Source organism: Carlito syrichta, unplaced genomic scaffold (assembly GCF_000164805.1).
Source record: "Carlito syrichta isolate Samal-C Ts95f unplaced genomic scaffold, Tarsius_syrichta-2.0.1 Scaffold123321, whole genome shotgun sequence".
NCBI lineage: Eukaryota > Metazoa > Chordata > Mammalia > Primates > Tarsiidae > Carlito > Carlito syrichta.
This window is the reverse complement of record NW_007067417.1, coordinates 326374-343249: the sequence shown is the minus strand read 5'-3', so window position 1 is coordinate 343249 and position 16876 is coordinate 326374. Positions and strand designations below refer to the sequence as shown.

Genomic DNA, 16876 nt, shown 5'->3' with positions numbered 1-16876 from the left:
TGCCAGAGCCGTGAGCACATGCTGGTGAGAAGGGCTGGTCTCCAGTGTGTGGTGGAGCGTAAACCCTCCTCCCCAGGGAAGGGAAGGAAGACAAAGTGTAGGACATGAGGCGTGTCAGTGAGCAGAAAATAGGAAGCAAGGTCTCCCCAGCAGTAAGAATGAAGGACATTTGGAAGGTTGAGGGGGAAGGGTGAAATGGCCGTTGAGGTCATGAGAGATGAATGGCAGTGCCAACCTTATTGAGTGGTCATGGATCCAGACTGAATTGTTCAGGGCGATTTTGTGTTTATCTTCATCTGTGTGGACTGTGTAGGGGAGCAGGCAGAGCTGGATCTTAGCAGCTTTTCCAGGTGAGTGTGATGATGGGGGAGAGGGACAAGTCTGTAGAGGGAGAATAAATAACTTGACTGGTTTTTTAACTCATCCATCCATCTATCCGTCCATCCACTCAACCATCCATGTATTCAGCCACCTGTTTATCCATCCACCCATCTATCCATCCATCCATCTGCCACCTATTCATGTACCCACCCATCTGTCCATCCGCTCATCAATCCTGACTTCTGCCCATTTAGTCCCTCACCCATTTATCTATCCACCCACCCACCTTCTCATTTCTCCCCCCTCCATTCACCTACCCTCTCGTCCATCCATCATTCATGCACCCACCCATTCATTTGCCCATTTATCCATTCACCCACTCACCCTTCCACCCATCCATTCTTCCATCTATCTTTCATCCATCCTTCCACTCACCTACTCAACAACCCATTCATATTTTCATCCATTCATGTATCCAACTATCTACCCACCCATGCATCCACCCATCCACCCACTTATCCACCCTACCCATTTATGAGAGCATCCACCTGTCTATCCAACCACCCTCCCATTCATCCATCCACTCATTCACTCACTTATCCACCCTCATCCATCCATCTAGTCCATTCACCCATTCATCCACCCCTATCCTTCCATCCACCCATTTATTCATTCCCTCACTCACCCTTCCATTCATCCATCTATACGTTCACCCATCCACCCACCCATTCATCCACTAATTTCTGCATTTGTCCATCTACCCAGTCACTTTTCCATCCATTCACTTTTCCATCCATCCATTCACTCACCCACTCAGCAATCCATTCATCTTCCCTTCCACCTATCCATCTTCCCACCCATCCATCCATTTTTCCATCCACCTATCCACCTACCCTCTTCTCCATTCATTTACCCATCCATTCATTCTTCCACTCTCCCATCCATTCTTCTATCCATCCATTTATCCTTCCATCTACCCACCTGCTCACTTACCCATCAATTTACCCTCCTAGCCACCCATTTAACCTTCCCTCCCTCCATCCATCCACCCACTCATGTGCTTTGAGACTCTCTGAGTGCAAGAAGGAGCTATGTTGAACGCAGAGATACGGGGACAAAGGGTGAGTAAAGTGGCCCCCATTCTCTGGGAACTTACAATCCCCTGGGGAGCCAGACACTCTCACAAGCTGCCCCTAATGAAGTCACTTGAGACAATCCCCAAAGCCTGACTCCTCAGCTCACCCTCCCAGTCCCAGGCTGTCATCGACTCTGACCCAGGAGACTGGGAAGAAGAAAAAAAGGAAAGGGACACTGTCCCAAAGCGCTCTGTATGTTGGCACTCACATGCCCTCTCAGGATGGGCCGATACCCTCTACTTTTCCATCCACATCTGGTCCAGGGCTCTATGCTAGGGCTGCATGTCAGAATATCCAGGGAAACTGTGGTTGTAGGTCACCTCAGTGGCTTAGGGGTGAGGCCCAGGCATGGGCACTTTAAAGCTCTCCAGCTGACTGGGATGTGCGGCCAGGTGTGAAGGCCACTCGCAGGACCACCGCCACCTGCGGCACAGATGTGGAAGAGACACAGGGCAAAGGTGCTGCCAGTCATCTCAAGACCCACCGAGTCACACTGGCTTTTACTCTGCATTTTCTCTGTCACTCAACTGTGAAAGCCAGTGTGGAGGTGTAAACAGGTGGGTTTGGGAACCAGGCAACCTGTGTTGCTAGCCCAGTTCTCCAGTCTAGCCTGGCAAGCCACTTAGCTTCTGCACTTATTTTATTTTACATTTATTTATTTATCCATTTATTCATTTTGAGTCGGGGTCTCACTCTGTTGCCCAGGCTGGAGTGTAGCAGCACAATCACGGCTTACTGCAGGCTCAACCTCCTGGGCTCAAGCGATCCTTCTGCCTCAACCTCCCAAGTAACTGGGACTATAGGCACACACCACCATGCCTGGCTAATTTTTTGGTTTCATTTTGTTTTGTAGAGATGAAGTCTCACTAAGTTGCCCAGGCTGGTCTTGAACCCCTGGCCTCAAGTGATCCTTTTACCTTGGCCTCCCAAAATCCTGGGATTACAGGCATGAGCCACCATGCCCAACCTGCACCTGTTTTATTAGCTGTGAAATGGGGAAGTGATAGTATCTACCTTGGAGTTGGAAGAGGATTAAATGAGTTAATGTCTGTAAAAGCAGGGAGCATGCTGGGCTCAATTATGCTGATTTTACTCCAGTATCAGAAGCATCCCTAAAATGTCCCCATCTCACAGGGGTCTCTTGCCCACCCCACCCTCCCTCTGCCACTCATTAGCTACTGGCTCCAGCCCTGCGGTACTGTGAGTGGGAATGATTGGCAGCTGCCACTCAGCCCCATATAGGACCCAGGAGGGGGTCCCTTTGGAGGCTTGGAGGTGGTGAAAAGGCAGCAGGTGGGATGGGAGCCCACCCCATCTCCACCCCAGAGAAGGTGAGGAAGAGGGGGGCTGGGAAGGTGGTGCACGTTGGTGGAGGCGCCAGTTGAGTATCAGGGAGACCTCCGGTCAATCAGGGAACTGATCTCCCCGGACTCTGCCAGGCCACTGACAGGGCCCCTCCTCACACCACGCCCCGCCCTTCTTCCCCTTCATTGCTCCTGTTTCCTGATCTTGGCTCTGGCCATCCCAGGTGCTAGCTGTTCCCTTGCTCCTTTCCTCTCTTTCTCCACCCTGCACCCCCCCTCCACACTGGACGAGGTCCCCAACACATATGCTAACAGGAGGCAACAGGGCATTGCCGGTCACTTTGGGACGTTAACCTTCCAGCGAGCATGTGTGCATGCACACGTGTGCCTTTCGCTCCTGGAGTCCAGGGGCTCACGTGCCACCCCGGTTTCAGAGGCTGCAGAGAAAGGGGAGGGGCTAGCTGGCTTTGCTGAGAGAGGGGAGGAGAAGAGAGAACTTCTACTCCATGGACTCACCGCCCAGCAAGTCCATCCTGGGGTGGGGGCACTGAGGCAGAACCCAGCAGAGGGGGCTTTGGGGAATGGGGGAGGGCTGGGCTGCCCAACTTCCACCCTCGTGGCCGGGCATACCCACCCTAGGTTCCTGGGCTCCTGGGAAGAGAGTTGGTGGCCTCAGACCTCCATTGGAAGGAGGAAGCACCCTGGCCTGAAGCAGCACACACAGCCTCGGGTCATCGCCCGTAAACACTTGTTGGGTAGATAAGGAGGACCTGAATAAAGGACACGGAAGAGCACAAGACCGAGCGTGTGCTCTGGAGCGAGTGCCCATGGGAGAAGAGGGACATGTGAGGTCGGCCCATGGGGAAGCACAGGGTGCATGATGGGCTCCTTGCCAGGAGAAGTGCATCCTTGGTACTTGGAGGTCCAGAGGCTGAGGGGAGGTCTGTAGTCGGGCAGAGAGGGAGTTTACAGGTTGGAAGGAAGCAGGAGAAAGACCGCTCTGCAAGGACAGCCACAGCCTCGTGCGTGCATCTAGTAGGCGCTCACTGACGTCACTGGTGTGAAGGAAACATGGCCAGGTGGAGAAGCACAGGTGAGAAGAGGCTGCTGGAGGTGGCAGCCACTTCGGGCTGGGCACTCTTCCGAGCAAACCCGCCTTCCATAAGGACACGGGTTCCAGGGGTGTCAGACCCGACCAAGTCTGCGCAGAGGTCCTAGCACTTGGGTGGGCAGTTCCAGGCAAAGATGGCATCTGTTCTTGCAGGTGATAGGGCCTCTCCCTCACCACAGACACATGCGGTGGCGGACGGGGGACAGGAGAGGCTGCAACCCCCTCCCCCTTTCACCTCTACCTAGACCACTCTCTGACACTATGAAAGACCCTAGCCCTCTTCTCTAGGGTGAAGATCTTTCTTTCCACCAGGGCTGCTCCTAGGTCAGGGGTTCTCATGAGCACCTAGATTGCAGGGGGAGGTTTGAAGTGGGGCCAAGAATCTGCATCACCAGCTAAGAAGCTCCCAGGTGATGCTGATGCTCTGGGCCCAGACATCCCACTTTGAAACCACTGCCCTTGAGCGTTGCTGGGGATCTGGCTTCTAGGAGCCCCTGGGAGTAGCTGGGAAAGCACTTCTTCCCTCCCGGGCAGCAGACCTTGGAGAGGGCAGGGAGGGCTCTTTGGAAGTTCGCCCCAGGGATCCCTGAGACAGAGGCTAGAGCCTTCCAGGCCCTGTTGATGCCTCATAGTAATGACCGTCGCTGGGGGAGGGAGTGCCAGGCTCTGCGTTCATCTCCATCCACTTACTCTAGCTCTCCAGTGAGAAAACCAAGGCTTAAAGACCTTGATGAGGTGGGAGGTAGGTGGGTTGGCTATCAAAGGGCAACGGGCAGTATCCTCACGCTGATGGAATGTCGGGGGTCTTGACTGGGTCATTGTCTATATCCCAGGGGTGATGGTGTTGGGGATGTCACCACTGGGGGACCCTGGGCAGAAGGTACATGGATTGTTCTGTGTTCTTGCAACTGCATGTGACGCTACAATTATCTCAAAATAAAATGATTAATGTTTTAAGATTAGGTGGGTTTTAAAAAACCTTAAGTTGTGTGCTCAGCTCTGACAGGTATGAGTAGGTGGGCTCAAACCCTGGGGTGTCTCACTCCAGACCTGGGCTCCCCCACACATCCCTGCCCAGCACCTCCTCCAGCTCTGAGCTGGTGCCAGTGCTGGGAAGCCCGCCCGCATTGGGAGCCCCTCATGCCAGGGAGCCTCCTGTGCAGGAGGCCTGGAAAAGGCTGTTAAAAATACTGCGTTCTTTCTACAGAGGCTTCTGGAAAACCCGCTCAGCAGAAAGGCGCCATTCCTCACAGGCTCTGGGAAGGGGACAAAGTTCTAACCAGGCCTTGCTCTCTCTCCCTCCACAGAGCGATCAGGACGCCACGGCTCCGCCTGAAGCGATGGCCCAGCCCTACCCCCCCGCCCAGTACCCCCCTCCGCCACAGAACGGCATCCCTGCCGAGTACGCCCCGCCCCCGCCTCACCCCACGCAGGACTACTCCGGCCAGACCCCGGTCCCCCCAGAGCACGGCATGACCCTGTACACACCAGCACAGACCCACCCCGAGCAGCCAGGCACCGAGGCCAGCACGCAGCCCATCGCCGGGACCCAGACAGTGCCGGTAAGGGGCCCCGTGACCCCAGGGGCTGCGGGGAGGAATCCCCACCTAGAAGAAGGGCAGCCCAGGAAGGCAGGAGGCAGGCCGGGTGGGGGGGCCCTGGGAGGGGTCTCTGTGTGTGCAAGGGCAGGTCTCAGGCGGGGCTCCGGGGCAGGGGTCCTCACGCCCCTTGAAGGAGCTCCCTGCCCCCTGCTTGTCCTCCAGCACCAGGGACCTGCAAGGACTGCCAGGCACCGAGGGGCGGGGCTGCCTGGCTTCCCCCTTGAGGCCAGCTCTCGCCTTGTCTGGGAGGTGGAAAGCCTGTCCTCGGCTGCCAGCGACCTGTTAATGGAAAGTGAGGGAGAAGGCCGAGGCCAGAGGCAGAGCGGGGCGGGGAGATGGCCCAGGGCCCTCCAGGCCCCATCTCGCTGGCTGTCTCGGGTTGCAGGCCCTCCTATCATTTCTAATCACTTGTAATCTACCTGCTTGGCTGGCCTCCAATCAGATAGCTTCAATTATGTGGTTGTAATGCAGTTCCCAGGCGAAAGTGCTGAGCCCTGCACTTCTCAGATTTCCTGAGAGCAGAGGGAGCTGGCAAGGAGTGGCCGGCCTGGGGTGGGCTCCCATGCGGAGACCAGGCCAAGACCGGCCTCCACCCCACCCCCCGGAGCCCCTACCCGCCCTGTCCCATCCCTTTCTCTGATCCTCTTCACTTTGTGCCTCGTGTGCCTCCCCCACCCCTGCTTTGGGACTTTGGGTTCATCCAACTGTCCCTGCTGGCTCTGTCCCAGGCGCTGGCTGGCGGGGGCTGGGCAGGAGGCCAGCCTTCGCTGTGCTGCCCAGAGGCACCACCCTGGCGGCCTCCCGACGGGCCCCCCTCCCAACCGCGCTCCCTCAGGGCTCCCCAATCCAACCTGGCTCCCAAGATGCTGTGTGGACCCAAATGGGGCCCTCTGCTCCGTGTGTGGGCAGGGACTGACACCAGCATTACCTAAACTTTCCATGGCGAGAGCCCACCTAGCTGACCCCTCGGCTGGACCTCACCCTCACCTGGTGCCCAGCAGTGCCCCTTCTCCCTGCTCAGAACACAGGCAGTCTGAGTCTGTTCCAAAGCCATCAGCCTCTTCCATTCCTCATCTCCTAAGCCAGAGAGATTCCCTCGGGATTCCTACAGCCGCAGCCACATATGAAAAAGGCCAGGCCCACCACGGAGTGGTAGAAGTAGGAGCCAAGCCTTACTGTCCGGGCTGCTGTGGTTCTGACATCAAACCCAAGACCTGCGTGTGCTCAGAAAAGAAAGAGGTGATCCTGGGTGTCAGAGCAGGATCACTAGAAATAAGTCACAGTGGAACATCTGGGTCTCTTTCAAACAGCTTCCAGTAGACAAGGCTTAACTGGTCAAATCTCTGACAGTCTCCTGTGAACAAAGCAGGGAGTCTCTCCTGGTGAGCCACAGGTGTTCGTCCTGGAGGAAAACATAGGAGACCAGATGGTCAGAGTCGCAGATGACACAAAATAGGGACAGCTGATAGCCAAGCAGCTACGATGAGCCCAGAGGCCTACTTGACAACAGGGGCCACCAGATGCACCCTACCAGGGCACACATAAAGCCCTCCTTCATTCAGCAGACGTTTTCTGGGCACCTACTGTATCCAGGCACTGAGTTAGCTCTGGGGAGAAGAAATGACCAGCACTGGCCTCTGATTTCCACCAATCGAGGACAGGAAAGCTGGAAGGGGAGGCCTGGCTTGTGTGAGAGTCCACCAGCCTTAGAGAGAGTCCTGGAGGAAGCAGCAGCTGCTGAAAAGGTCACTGCATCCAGAGAGTAGAAGACTCTAAGAGGGTGAGAGTCTCCCTGTCCAGGTCACCAACCCCGAGTGCCTCCCAAGGAAAGCACCTCCCAAGAAAAGTGCCTTGGCCAAGAACACCCTGAGCCCTGGGGATGAACAGACAGCCTTGACCTTCCTCTCTTTGGGCTGGGGATCTCAGGTCAAGGAGGTCAGGGTCATGGCTGCAGATCTTTCATCTGAGGACATGGAGGAGAGTGTTTTCCTCCATGACCTAGTATCCAGTGCAGGACTACAGGTTACTGTACCCACGGTCGCAAGAAGACCTTCAGGATACCCAGAGCTGTCCCCCAAAGACTTGGGCCACCTCTGGAGAGCAGGAGCTCTCTGACCTTGGAGTGTTCATTCAGATAGCATCTCCCCACATTGGAGGAGCTGGGAAGGGTGTTCTAAGGTTCCAGGATCATCTTCCTCCAGAGAGCCTGTCCGGCACTCATGGCCAAAGGTCGAAGAACTCCTTGCTGGCTCAGGTGTCCTGTGCTTATGGAGGGCTCTTTTGGCTCACTCGGCTCTCCTCTGGGCCCTGCCCAAGCAACCTGGCATTAGGTGTTAGGACGGAGAGGTACGGGGTAACAAGTGAGGTGGGCTCAGAGCTTTGGTCCAGACCTGCCCAGGGTGTCCCCTTGAGTTCCTGGGACATTCAAGGGCCCGTGTGCAGCCAGCCACCAAGTCCTCTGATCTCTTCTTTATCCATCACCTATGAAGTCCCTCCCCCAGGGACTGCTCCCTCCTGCTGCCCAGGTCAGCACCAGGTCAGAACTGGCGGCCTCTGGCCCTTCCTTGGGCCTCAGACACCAGAGTCTCTCTGCCCTCTGACCCAAGTGGGTTTCCTTCTGCTGGTGAGCATGGGCTGCCCTGGCAGGAAGCATAGCCAGGACTAGCAGGAAGGGAGAACTCTGAGAGCTGGTCCAGTTCCCACACCTCCTGCCATGCTGGTAGCTGTTGCAGAGCTGGCCTCTAGAAGGCAGACTCCTGGCCAGAAGACCTGAGGATGGTGGTGTGGATAGAGAGAGTGGTGACCCCGCAACCCTTCCCCACGCCTCTGCCCTCCCCTCTCACCTCCCCAGGACCCCCAAAGACAAGTATGCTGGGCTCTAGCCAAGTAAAGGCTTTCCTGGAATTTCTGGAGTCACCAAGTATCTTTCTTCTCCTCTTCCCTCAAGATGGTTTCCAACTGGGAATTGATGGGAAATTCCTGACACCTCCACCGCCCAGGATAGATGCCTGAAGCATACCCCGTCCCCCTGTCCCCCTAGTAAGAGAGGCACAGCTGACGCTGTGGAAAGAAACCCAGATGCTGGGGGACCCTCAGCCCATGGACAGTGCTATGACTCTCAAGTCTTTGGCCTCAAGGACCCCACAGAAGGCAGAACTTGTGCTATTTCCGTGGTCTCAGCACCCTCCAGGGTGGGTCCCAACCACCCCCAATGACTTTCCAACCTTGATCAGTTGGAAAGTCATTGATCCAACCTGGAACAGCCCTTCTCCTCTGCACCAGAGACCTCTCCTCACCATCCAGAAATACAGAGGACCCTCCCTGTTCGGCCTGGGTATGCCATCTCATCCCGTGACGGGGAAGGTTATATGGCTAGGACCCTTGAGTTCAGGCACACCTGAATGCGGGTTCCATTTCTCTCACTCTTGTCACCATGCCATCATCCACATTATTTTGACCAAAGACAGTGCAGAGTACAGAGTGTGACCAGGTTGCAGATAGATGAGGGAACCCCACCTCACTACCCCCAGATCCCCCAGGGTCTGCATTCACTGTTGGGGAACCACTACCTGGAGCATCCATTCATTTACTCACTCAGAGTCACAAAGGTGCCAGCACTGTGGGTCCAGGGGATCATACACAGTCTTTGTGCTTGAGGGACCCCCAGCATGCTAAGAGAGACTGTCATGCAGATAGGAAATTCTGGAACAGTGCACCCAGGGCCACTGCAGAGGCCTGACCAGGTGGAGGAAGATGGGGTTGGTGTCAGAGTTTTCCAGGCCAGTGAAGATGGTGCACGCACATGTGTCCACCTCAAGGCCACATGGACTCCCCCACCTGCCAGAGGGGACCGCATGTCACTGCTGGCCAGGAATCTGAGTTCTGCACCTCTGGCTTCACTGTCGGCTCAGATTCCTGTCCCAGTTCCCCCTGCTCCCCGATCTTCCACTGGGACCACTTCGTCTTTACCTTGTCTTTGTCCCAGCTCCCAGGCCCTCCTTCCTTCCCCGGGAGCTGCAGCCTTGGTCCCTGCATTCTTGACTCTCAGGGCTCGAGGAAAGGGTGAGGAGGGGTGGACCGAGGTTGGAGTCTGCCATGAGAAAAGGAGAAGAGAAGAGGAGTCGGCCTTCAGACAAACGCCAGGATGAGACTCAGCCGTGATGCCGCCAGCCGGCTGGTGGACTGGCAACAGCCATGTGTGGATCGGTCGCCCATGCCACAAGTGCAGCAGCCAGCAGGGTGCTGGGAAGCATGTGTCCTTCAAACAGTCTAAGTGAGTGCCCACAGCCCCACCCGAGGAGGGGCCACCAGTGCCCCAGCCTTGAAGAAGACACTCCCAATGAACTGTTCACATGAAGAACCTCTCCTCCGAGGCCGACTGATGGCCACCAGGGGGTCACCCTGGCGAGGCATCAGAGCCCACAGCCGTGTCCTTGTGTTAAGTGCCCAGGCCTTTGGAGGAACAGGAAGAGAGGAGATGGAGCTGCAGAGGAAGGAATTTCCAAAGCCGGTTCATCTTGTGTTGCATCAGCAAAGCTTGGCTCCGTCCCAGTGTCAGGGCCACTGGATCCTGCTGCCACCCAGGGTCTGCCTGGATCCACTGGCCCCTGGGCAGGGCTCACTCTTTTGGCCTCTCTCTGTGCTGAGCTTGCGGTGCAAGCAGAAGGCGGTGCAGGCTTTTTGGAGGATGGGAAGAGTGGGAGATGCTCCAGATGCGACGCTGTCCCTAGCCCACCAGGAACTGGCTCCTGGCCTTGGGTTGGAGGACGGGCAATCAGTGCATGATGGCTGGATCAAGTCAGAGATGGGAAGGACACAGAAGCAAAGGAAGGGCGTGTCCCTGTTGCTGTTTCCTTTGTCCCTGTTTGAGAACTGGAAGCAAAGATCGCCTTTTTAAAAGGAGGGGAAAGAAAGCCCCACTGAAAAGGTGGCGAGACGGAGGAGGCCGCTGGAACTGCTGTGATAAATGACAGGAAGGCACCGTCTCCCCTCAGGGGCAGCCAGTATGCAGTTACGCTCTGGGGTTTCTCGGCACATCTTACAATTTTACAGTCATTGAACCCGTTCATCAGCCTGTGTCCTTGGCTGAGCTGGAGATGGGGAGCCGAGGGGCGCCTTCCTCACTGTGCCCTGGCCCCACCTGTGGCCTGTCCCACTCACCCCGTCACCCTGTTTTCCCGCCTCACCCTCGGCTGCTCCACTTTAGGGCTTTGGGAGGGGGGCACGAGCCCCTTACGCCCCTGCCTCATCAGTGCCTTCCCGTGGCCCCTAGGCACCTGGCCTCCCAGAATGTTCATAGCGCCTCTGGATGGGATGGGGGCCAGTTCTGGCTGTCCTGCTGGTTGGCGTGCAGCCCACTGCCCTCTGCTGGTCAAAATAGAGCATTGCATGCCCCATCCAGGCTGGATTCCCAAATCCAGGATGACTCCATTAGTCACGCAGACCCAAGAGGAGCACAGGTGTGTGGAGAGCACTGGGAGGCAGTCTAATGGAGGCACCATGCCCACCCTGACTGCACGGTTCCACCGAAAAGGAAAGAGCCGCACCTGTTGTGGCCAGAAGGTGGGGCTTAGTGGATGCTTGGACGGTTTCGCTTCAGTTCCGGGGTAAGATCGACTCCTCTGCAGGTCTAACACTGACTGGCTTTCTGCAAAAAAGATCGGGAGCAAGGAGGACGGCAGCAGAACTGGGAAACTGGGCTGCTGGGCATCTCCAGGTCCCTAGGCTTGGATGGGGGTGCCCCCAGTGTGTCCCTGTCAAGTGCTCTGCATTGCCCGTCACTAGGGATCTGATGCACACCAGACCAGAAGTCTGCAGAGTCCTGTGATGCACCCTCCTGGCCCTACCAGCTGTGCCTACCGTGGACATCCCCTGCTAAAGCTCCAGCTCCTGCGGATGGGCCCCTGGGAGTTGGGGATCTCCAAGGAGTCGCTGTCCAGTTTACTGAAGCTTGAGGGCACATGCCCTCTGAGAGCCCTGGCTACTCATCCCCTTTCGGGGGCCCCGAGGGAGAAGCCAGATCCACCTGCAGCCCTACACCTTGGGGATATATGGGGCTCAGAAAACGCACACTCGTGAGAACTGGGCCAACACATGTCAAATGGCCAATGTGCTGAGGCCGGCCATGCGGCGCACACCCAGGGAACACGAGGATGTCTTGGGATGTGCCCCGTGTGCACGCTTCTCAGTGCAGCAAAGCAGAGCTGCACCTAGGGAATATCAGAACAGACATTGCACAGCCCTTGCAACCCCCCAGACCCCACTCCACAGCCTTTGCAACTCCCCAGACCCCACTGCCAGCTCGCCACCTGAGTTCTGGGAGCCATCGCCAAGGAAGAGGCTGGGGCATGGGGAGGTTGTGTGCCCGACCTCCCTAAGCAGCCCAGGAAGTGGTGACCTCCCTCTGGTCACCTAAGGGCACCTGCTATCCTGGAGCCTGTTCAGAGTCTCCTGAGTGCAGGAATGCGGGGGAGTGGCCTGAGATGGTCACCAAGGGCAGCCACTCGACAGGGGTTTAGGGACCAACCTCCAGCCATTTTGCCATAGTGTGGCTTTGGGCAAGGCTCCACCCATCTGGGTTCCATTTCCTCCACTGCAGAATAAAGCCTCGGGCACAGTGCCCTCAGGCTGCCCACCCACTCTCCTGACTCTGGGAGGCTTAAGAGCCAACGACAGACTCCCACCTGAAAGTAGCTTACACATCCGGGAGCATCCTGGAGACCTGTGGCAACATTTCTCCTCCCACCTCCCCAGCCGACTGCCTCTGCTCCACAGACTACCCAGGAGACCGTGTCATCAGCACTTCCATTTGCACTGCCTACAGTGTGGGCTTCCGGGCACCTCAGCATCCTCCTCTGCTGCTCCAGAAAGAATCGGGTTGGCTGGGACCAGAAACCTGCATACCATCAGCGGGCGTCCTATCCCAGAAGCAGACCCAGAGACAAGGATGCAAAAGTGCAAGCAGTTTATTTGGGAGTTGATCCCACAGTAACCTCCAGGGGCAGTAGGGAATGGAAGCGGGAAAGCAAAGGAAACCCGTAGAAAGTGTGTTATCAACCTGACGTCCCTGCAGCTGCTGAGCTCAGCCACCCTGGAGGACCTTGGCAGTGAGAACCCCATGGCAGGAGCTGGGCGTCCATCCACCCACCTGTGTCTCTGGCCACCAGGAGCCTCTCCGGTGCCACCCACTTGCCGACGGGCTAAGCAGAACAGGTCACAGCGTGGCATCTGCAGTTTGGGTGTGTTTGGGGCTGACCTGTGGAAGGCCTCGGGCTGGGCCCAGGTGAGCTAATGGCCACTGCACACAGTCCCATGTGTGACCACCTGGCCAACGTTGCATGCCTGCCCCATCTGCTTTTCCTCTGCGGATGCCGCCAGGACTGAGCCAGGCTGAAGACCAGCCTCGCCCTGAGCTCATGGCCTGTCCACTGAAGAAGTCCCCACAAGAGCAGCATGGCACAGGCTACAGGGTGTTGTCTCAGCCCTCTTCTCACGGGGAGCAGGGCGGGGACTTGCACGTGGGTGGCTTTTCCCAAGAACCAAGTCCTTGGGAGCCCATCTGCCCACCAAATAAGGACTAACAATAATGGCCTGAACTTGGCCGCCCCATGCCTTGGGAGAGGACCCTGGAGGCAACCTTCAGAAGTTCTGGTAGCAGCATTGGACCTAGGACAAGCACGAGCCTCAGGGTGTGGGGGGGGGGGGGTCACACTGCAAAAGGATGTGGTATGTGCCCTCGGACCGGCGCTCCAGTCTGTCTCCACTTTAACATCAAGCCCTGAAAGCCAGAATAGCCCTCATGCTCCCAGAACTTTCTCGAGAACCATGTAGTCATTGGGGCTGAGAGCCCACTGAGATTCGACTTCTGTGGACAGGCCTGAGCTGAGGGAGCAGAGAACAGACCAGGCCAGGAGGTTCTGCACGGGGGTGGCAGGAGGGAGGTGGCCTCACAGGCACTGTGTGGGCCAAGGCTTGGAGGCGGGACCTCTCAGACGCAGCTGCTCCTGTGCTATTTCTCGTGGGAAGTGTCTGCCCAGATTCCCTCCAGGTCCCAGGCCCGAGGCCAGGAGCAACAAAGGGGTCGGGCGTGTCTTGATTCCTGGGGGCAGCCTCCACAGCCTGGTCCTCTCCCCACAGCAGACAGATGAGGCGGCACAGACGGACAGCCAGCCGCTCCACCCCTCCGACCCCACAGAGAAGCAGCAGCCCAAGCGGCTACATGTCTCCAACATCCCCTTCCGGTTCAGGGACCCCGACCTGCGGCAAATGTTCGGGGTGAGTGTTCGCGACCCCGTCCATCCCGCCCTCTGCACCCGGCCCAGCTCCAGGGCCGTGCCCCACAGCCCCTGGCCCCTCCCCATGCCTGCTCCCCTGGTTTCCTGCCTCCCACTGCTTGAGTTGCAGGGGTCCCAGAATTCTTTCCTTCTGATCCGAACCTGCGGGGGGGGGAGTGGAGGCCTCAAGCTCTGGGAAGAGGGATCTGTTGTGACTTCTCCTCCAACTCCAGCCTCCCCACTTCCTGGCCATAAGTCTACCCACCACCCTTGTGCCACCTGTCCTCAGGGGCCATATAGAGTCCCCAGAGGGCCAGCAGCCTGTTTGGCTATGACTCTCCTGTTCCTGCCTTCTGGCTCCTGTCTCCTGAGCTGAGGGCCCTTGGAGGGCAGCCCAGCCTTCTGGCCACCCACAGAGCAGCGGCCTCAGCCCCGGTCTCTGCTGTGTGCCTTATGGCACTGGGCACTCACCCTCTCTGGGCCTGTGTCCTCCTGGCTCCCCAGGTGGGGCAACTTGAAAATGAACAATTGGTGGGGAGCAAGCTAGGAACAAGTCCCTCCCTGGACTCTACCGATCTGTTCCGAGCTTTTGCCCTGGAGGGTTCCAGCCGGTTGTGAAAACTCAAGGGGTTGTCCTTGAGTCCTGCAGTCACTTTATTCTGCTGTTGGACTTCAGCACCTAGCAGGTGCTGATGGCCACAGGTGCAGGGAGATGGCGGGGGCGGGGGGACTGCCGAGTAATGGGTGAGCAAGCAACAGCCCTCCGGGCTTCTAGGCCTGCCTCAGCCACAGAGGACCATGCAGTCTATCCATGTGTTTGGTCCCCTCCAGTCCCACCCTCCTCCACTGCCTGCCACTGCACCCATCACCTCTGCTGCACAGCCAGGCAGCTCTGGCTCCTGGACCCCAGCCCTCTCCCGCTCCACCCCCACCCAGCTGCAAGTTGTCAGACAGAGGCACCTCAGAGGGGCCCTGGGATGGGCAGGTCTCAGCACCTGTCCCTGACGTGGCCCCCAGATACTCACTCCTTATCTTGGAGACCAGGCCTCATCGGATTTGGAGCTGAGACTGGCTGAGGGTGGGCAAGATGAAGAATCATCAGACATGAGGACTCTGTCCCCTCTCGGATCTGGGGCCTGGGCAAGCTGCCAGACCTCTCTGGGCCTGGGGCCCCTTAGAGCAGCTGACATTTTGGAGCTCTGGCCGACTGATGTCCTCGATGTGCATCCACTCACTGAGTCCCTGCAGAATGAGGGAGCCTTCACCCATCTGCTCACTGGGTCCCTGCAGGATGAGGGGGGCCATCCTCTTTCAGCTCACTGGGTCCTTGCGGGATGGGGGGGAACATAACTTGTCAGCTCACTAGGTCCCTGCAAGACGGGGGTACCATCACCTGTCAGCTCATGGGGTCCCTGCAGGACATGGGGGCCATCACTGATCCATTCACTGGGTCCTTGCAGGATGGGAGAACCATCACCCATCTGCTCACTGGGTCCCTGCAGGAAGGGGGAACCATCACCTGTCAGCTCACTGGGTCCCTGTAAGACGGGGGTACCATCACCTCTCAGTTCATGGGGTCCCTGCAGGACATGGGGGCCATCACTGTACCATCCACTGGGTCCTTGCAGGATGGGAGAACCATCACCCATCTGCTCACTGGGTCCCTTCAGGATGGGAGAACCATCACCTGTCAGCTCACTGGGTCCCTGTAAGACGGGGATACCATCACCTGTCAGATCACTGGGTCCCTGCAAGACAAGGGTACCATCACCTGTCAGCTCACGGGGTCCCTGCAGGACATGTAGACCATCACCAATCCATTCATTGGGTCCTTGCAGGATGGGGGAACCATCACCCATCTGTCCACTGGGTCCCTGCAGGATGGGGGGACCATGACCTTTCAGCTCACTGGGTCCCTGCAGGACGGGACACCAGCTTGCAACTGTTCACTTTTCAGCTTCTGGCAGAGTTGGGGTTTTGTTGCAGTCTGACTTTTCCCTTCCCCACCCCACCCCCGCCTGTGGGGCTGTTTGGAGGTGAAAGAGGCTTCAGGGCGGGTGCCTGGGGACCTCACGGCCATTGGTTGGGGACCTGGTTCACAGGTTCATAGCCTCACATACCAGTGAGAGAGACAGGCCACCCCATGGGGACTCCTGGCCAGTGACAGGACAGGATGGAGCAGGCAGAGCATCTTGGCCTGGCTGGCCCACGTGTCCCGCACAGGCAAGGGTCAGGGTTTGAGTCACTGCTGCTCTGCACCCCACACCCTCCCAGCCCCAAGGCCCAGGAGGCAGGTGGTGCAGGTTCCCAGGGGGCCTGGGCATAAGTTCCTCCCTCCTCCTATTCTTTCCACTCCCCCCACCAGTCTTCCCTTGCCGGACATCCTCCTCCCCATCTCAAGGCGGCCCAAGGGTCTCATCTCCCAGCCAGGGATCCTGATCTCCGGTGGCCTCCACCCCCATTTCCCCATGTCAGCGCTTTTCCTTCCCTGTGGCACTTAGGGGCTCACGCCCCACCCCTTCCATCGAAGAAGGGCCTCTCAGCAGACCTTTACTCTTTAGTGTCAACCGGGGGTGGCTGCAATGTCTTGGACATCCCATCCCCATGGTGGCCGACTCCCAGCAGGGAGAGGAAGGGACAGTGGTGATGCCACACCCATCCCTGTCCCCCAGCCAGCAGATGAGGCAGTGTCTTGGCAGGAAAGACTCCCCAAGGAAGAAGACAAGAGCCTCCAGAAGAAGGTGGGGAGGGCCGTCCCTGCCCCCCGTACTACACCCGGGGCTCCTCTTCCTCCTCTTCCACAGGAGGTGGGAGGGGTTCCCAGGCAGAGGACAGTCTCAGGAGTGGAGTAGGGGTGAGCCCGACCTCGATCTTAACCCACCCTCTCCTGTCTCCCCCACCCCCCTCTCTGTCTCTGTCTCTGCAGCAATTCGGAAAAATTTTAGACGTGGAGATCATTTTTAACGAGCGGGGCTCCAAGGTGGGTGGCGCACGGAGCTGCCGCCGTTACAGCGCCGCTGTAGGTCCCGCCAGGCTAACGTGGGAAATGTGCGTTTCCTTCCTGGAGAGCTTCGCGCCCGAGGACCCCTGAGCGACACGGGTGCTTGTATTCCCCGCTCTTCCGCCCCCA

General features: G+C 57.8%; 1 protein-coding gene across 1 annotated transcript in view; it reads left to right on the top strand.

Annotated features, from left to right (window-relative positions):
* The window catches only part of RBFOX3 (RNA binding protein, fox-1 homolog 3), an 86957-nt gene that overhangs the window by 58814 nt on the left and 11267 nt on the right, over nt 1-16876 (top strand). The window contains exons 2-4 of the mRNA XM_021707655.1: nt 5180-5434; nt 13610-13747; nt 16673-16726. Of these exons, the coding sequence (XP_021563330.1) occupies nt 5180-5434; nt 13610-13747; nt 16673-16726 (447 nt within the window). The remainder of the gene's footprint in view (nt 1-5179; nt 5435-13609; nt 13748-16672; nt 16727-16876) is intronic.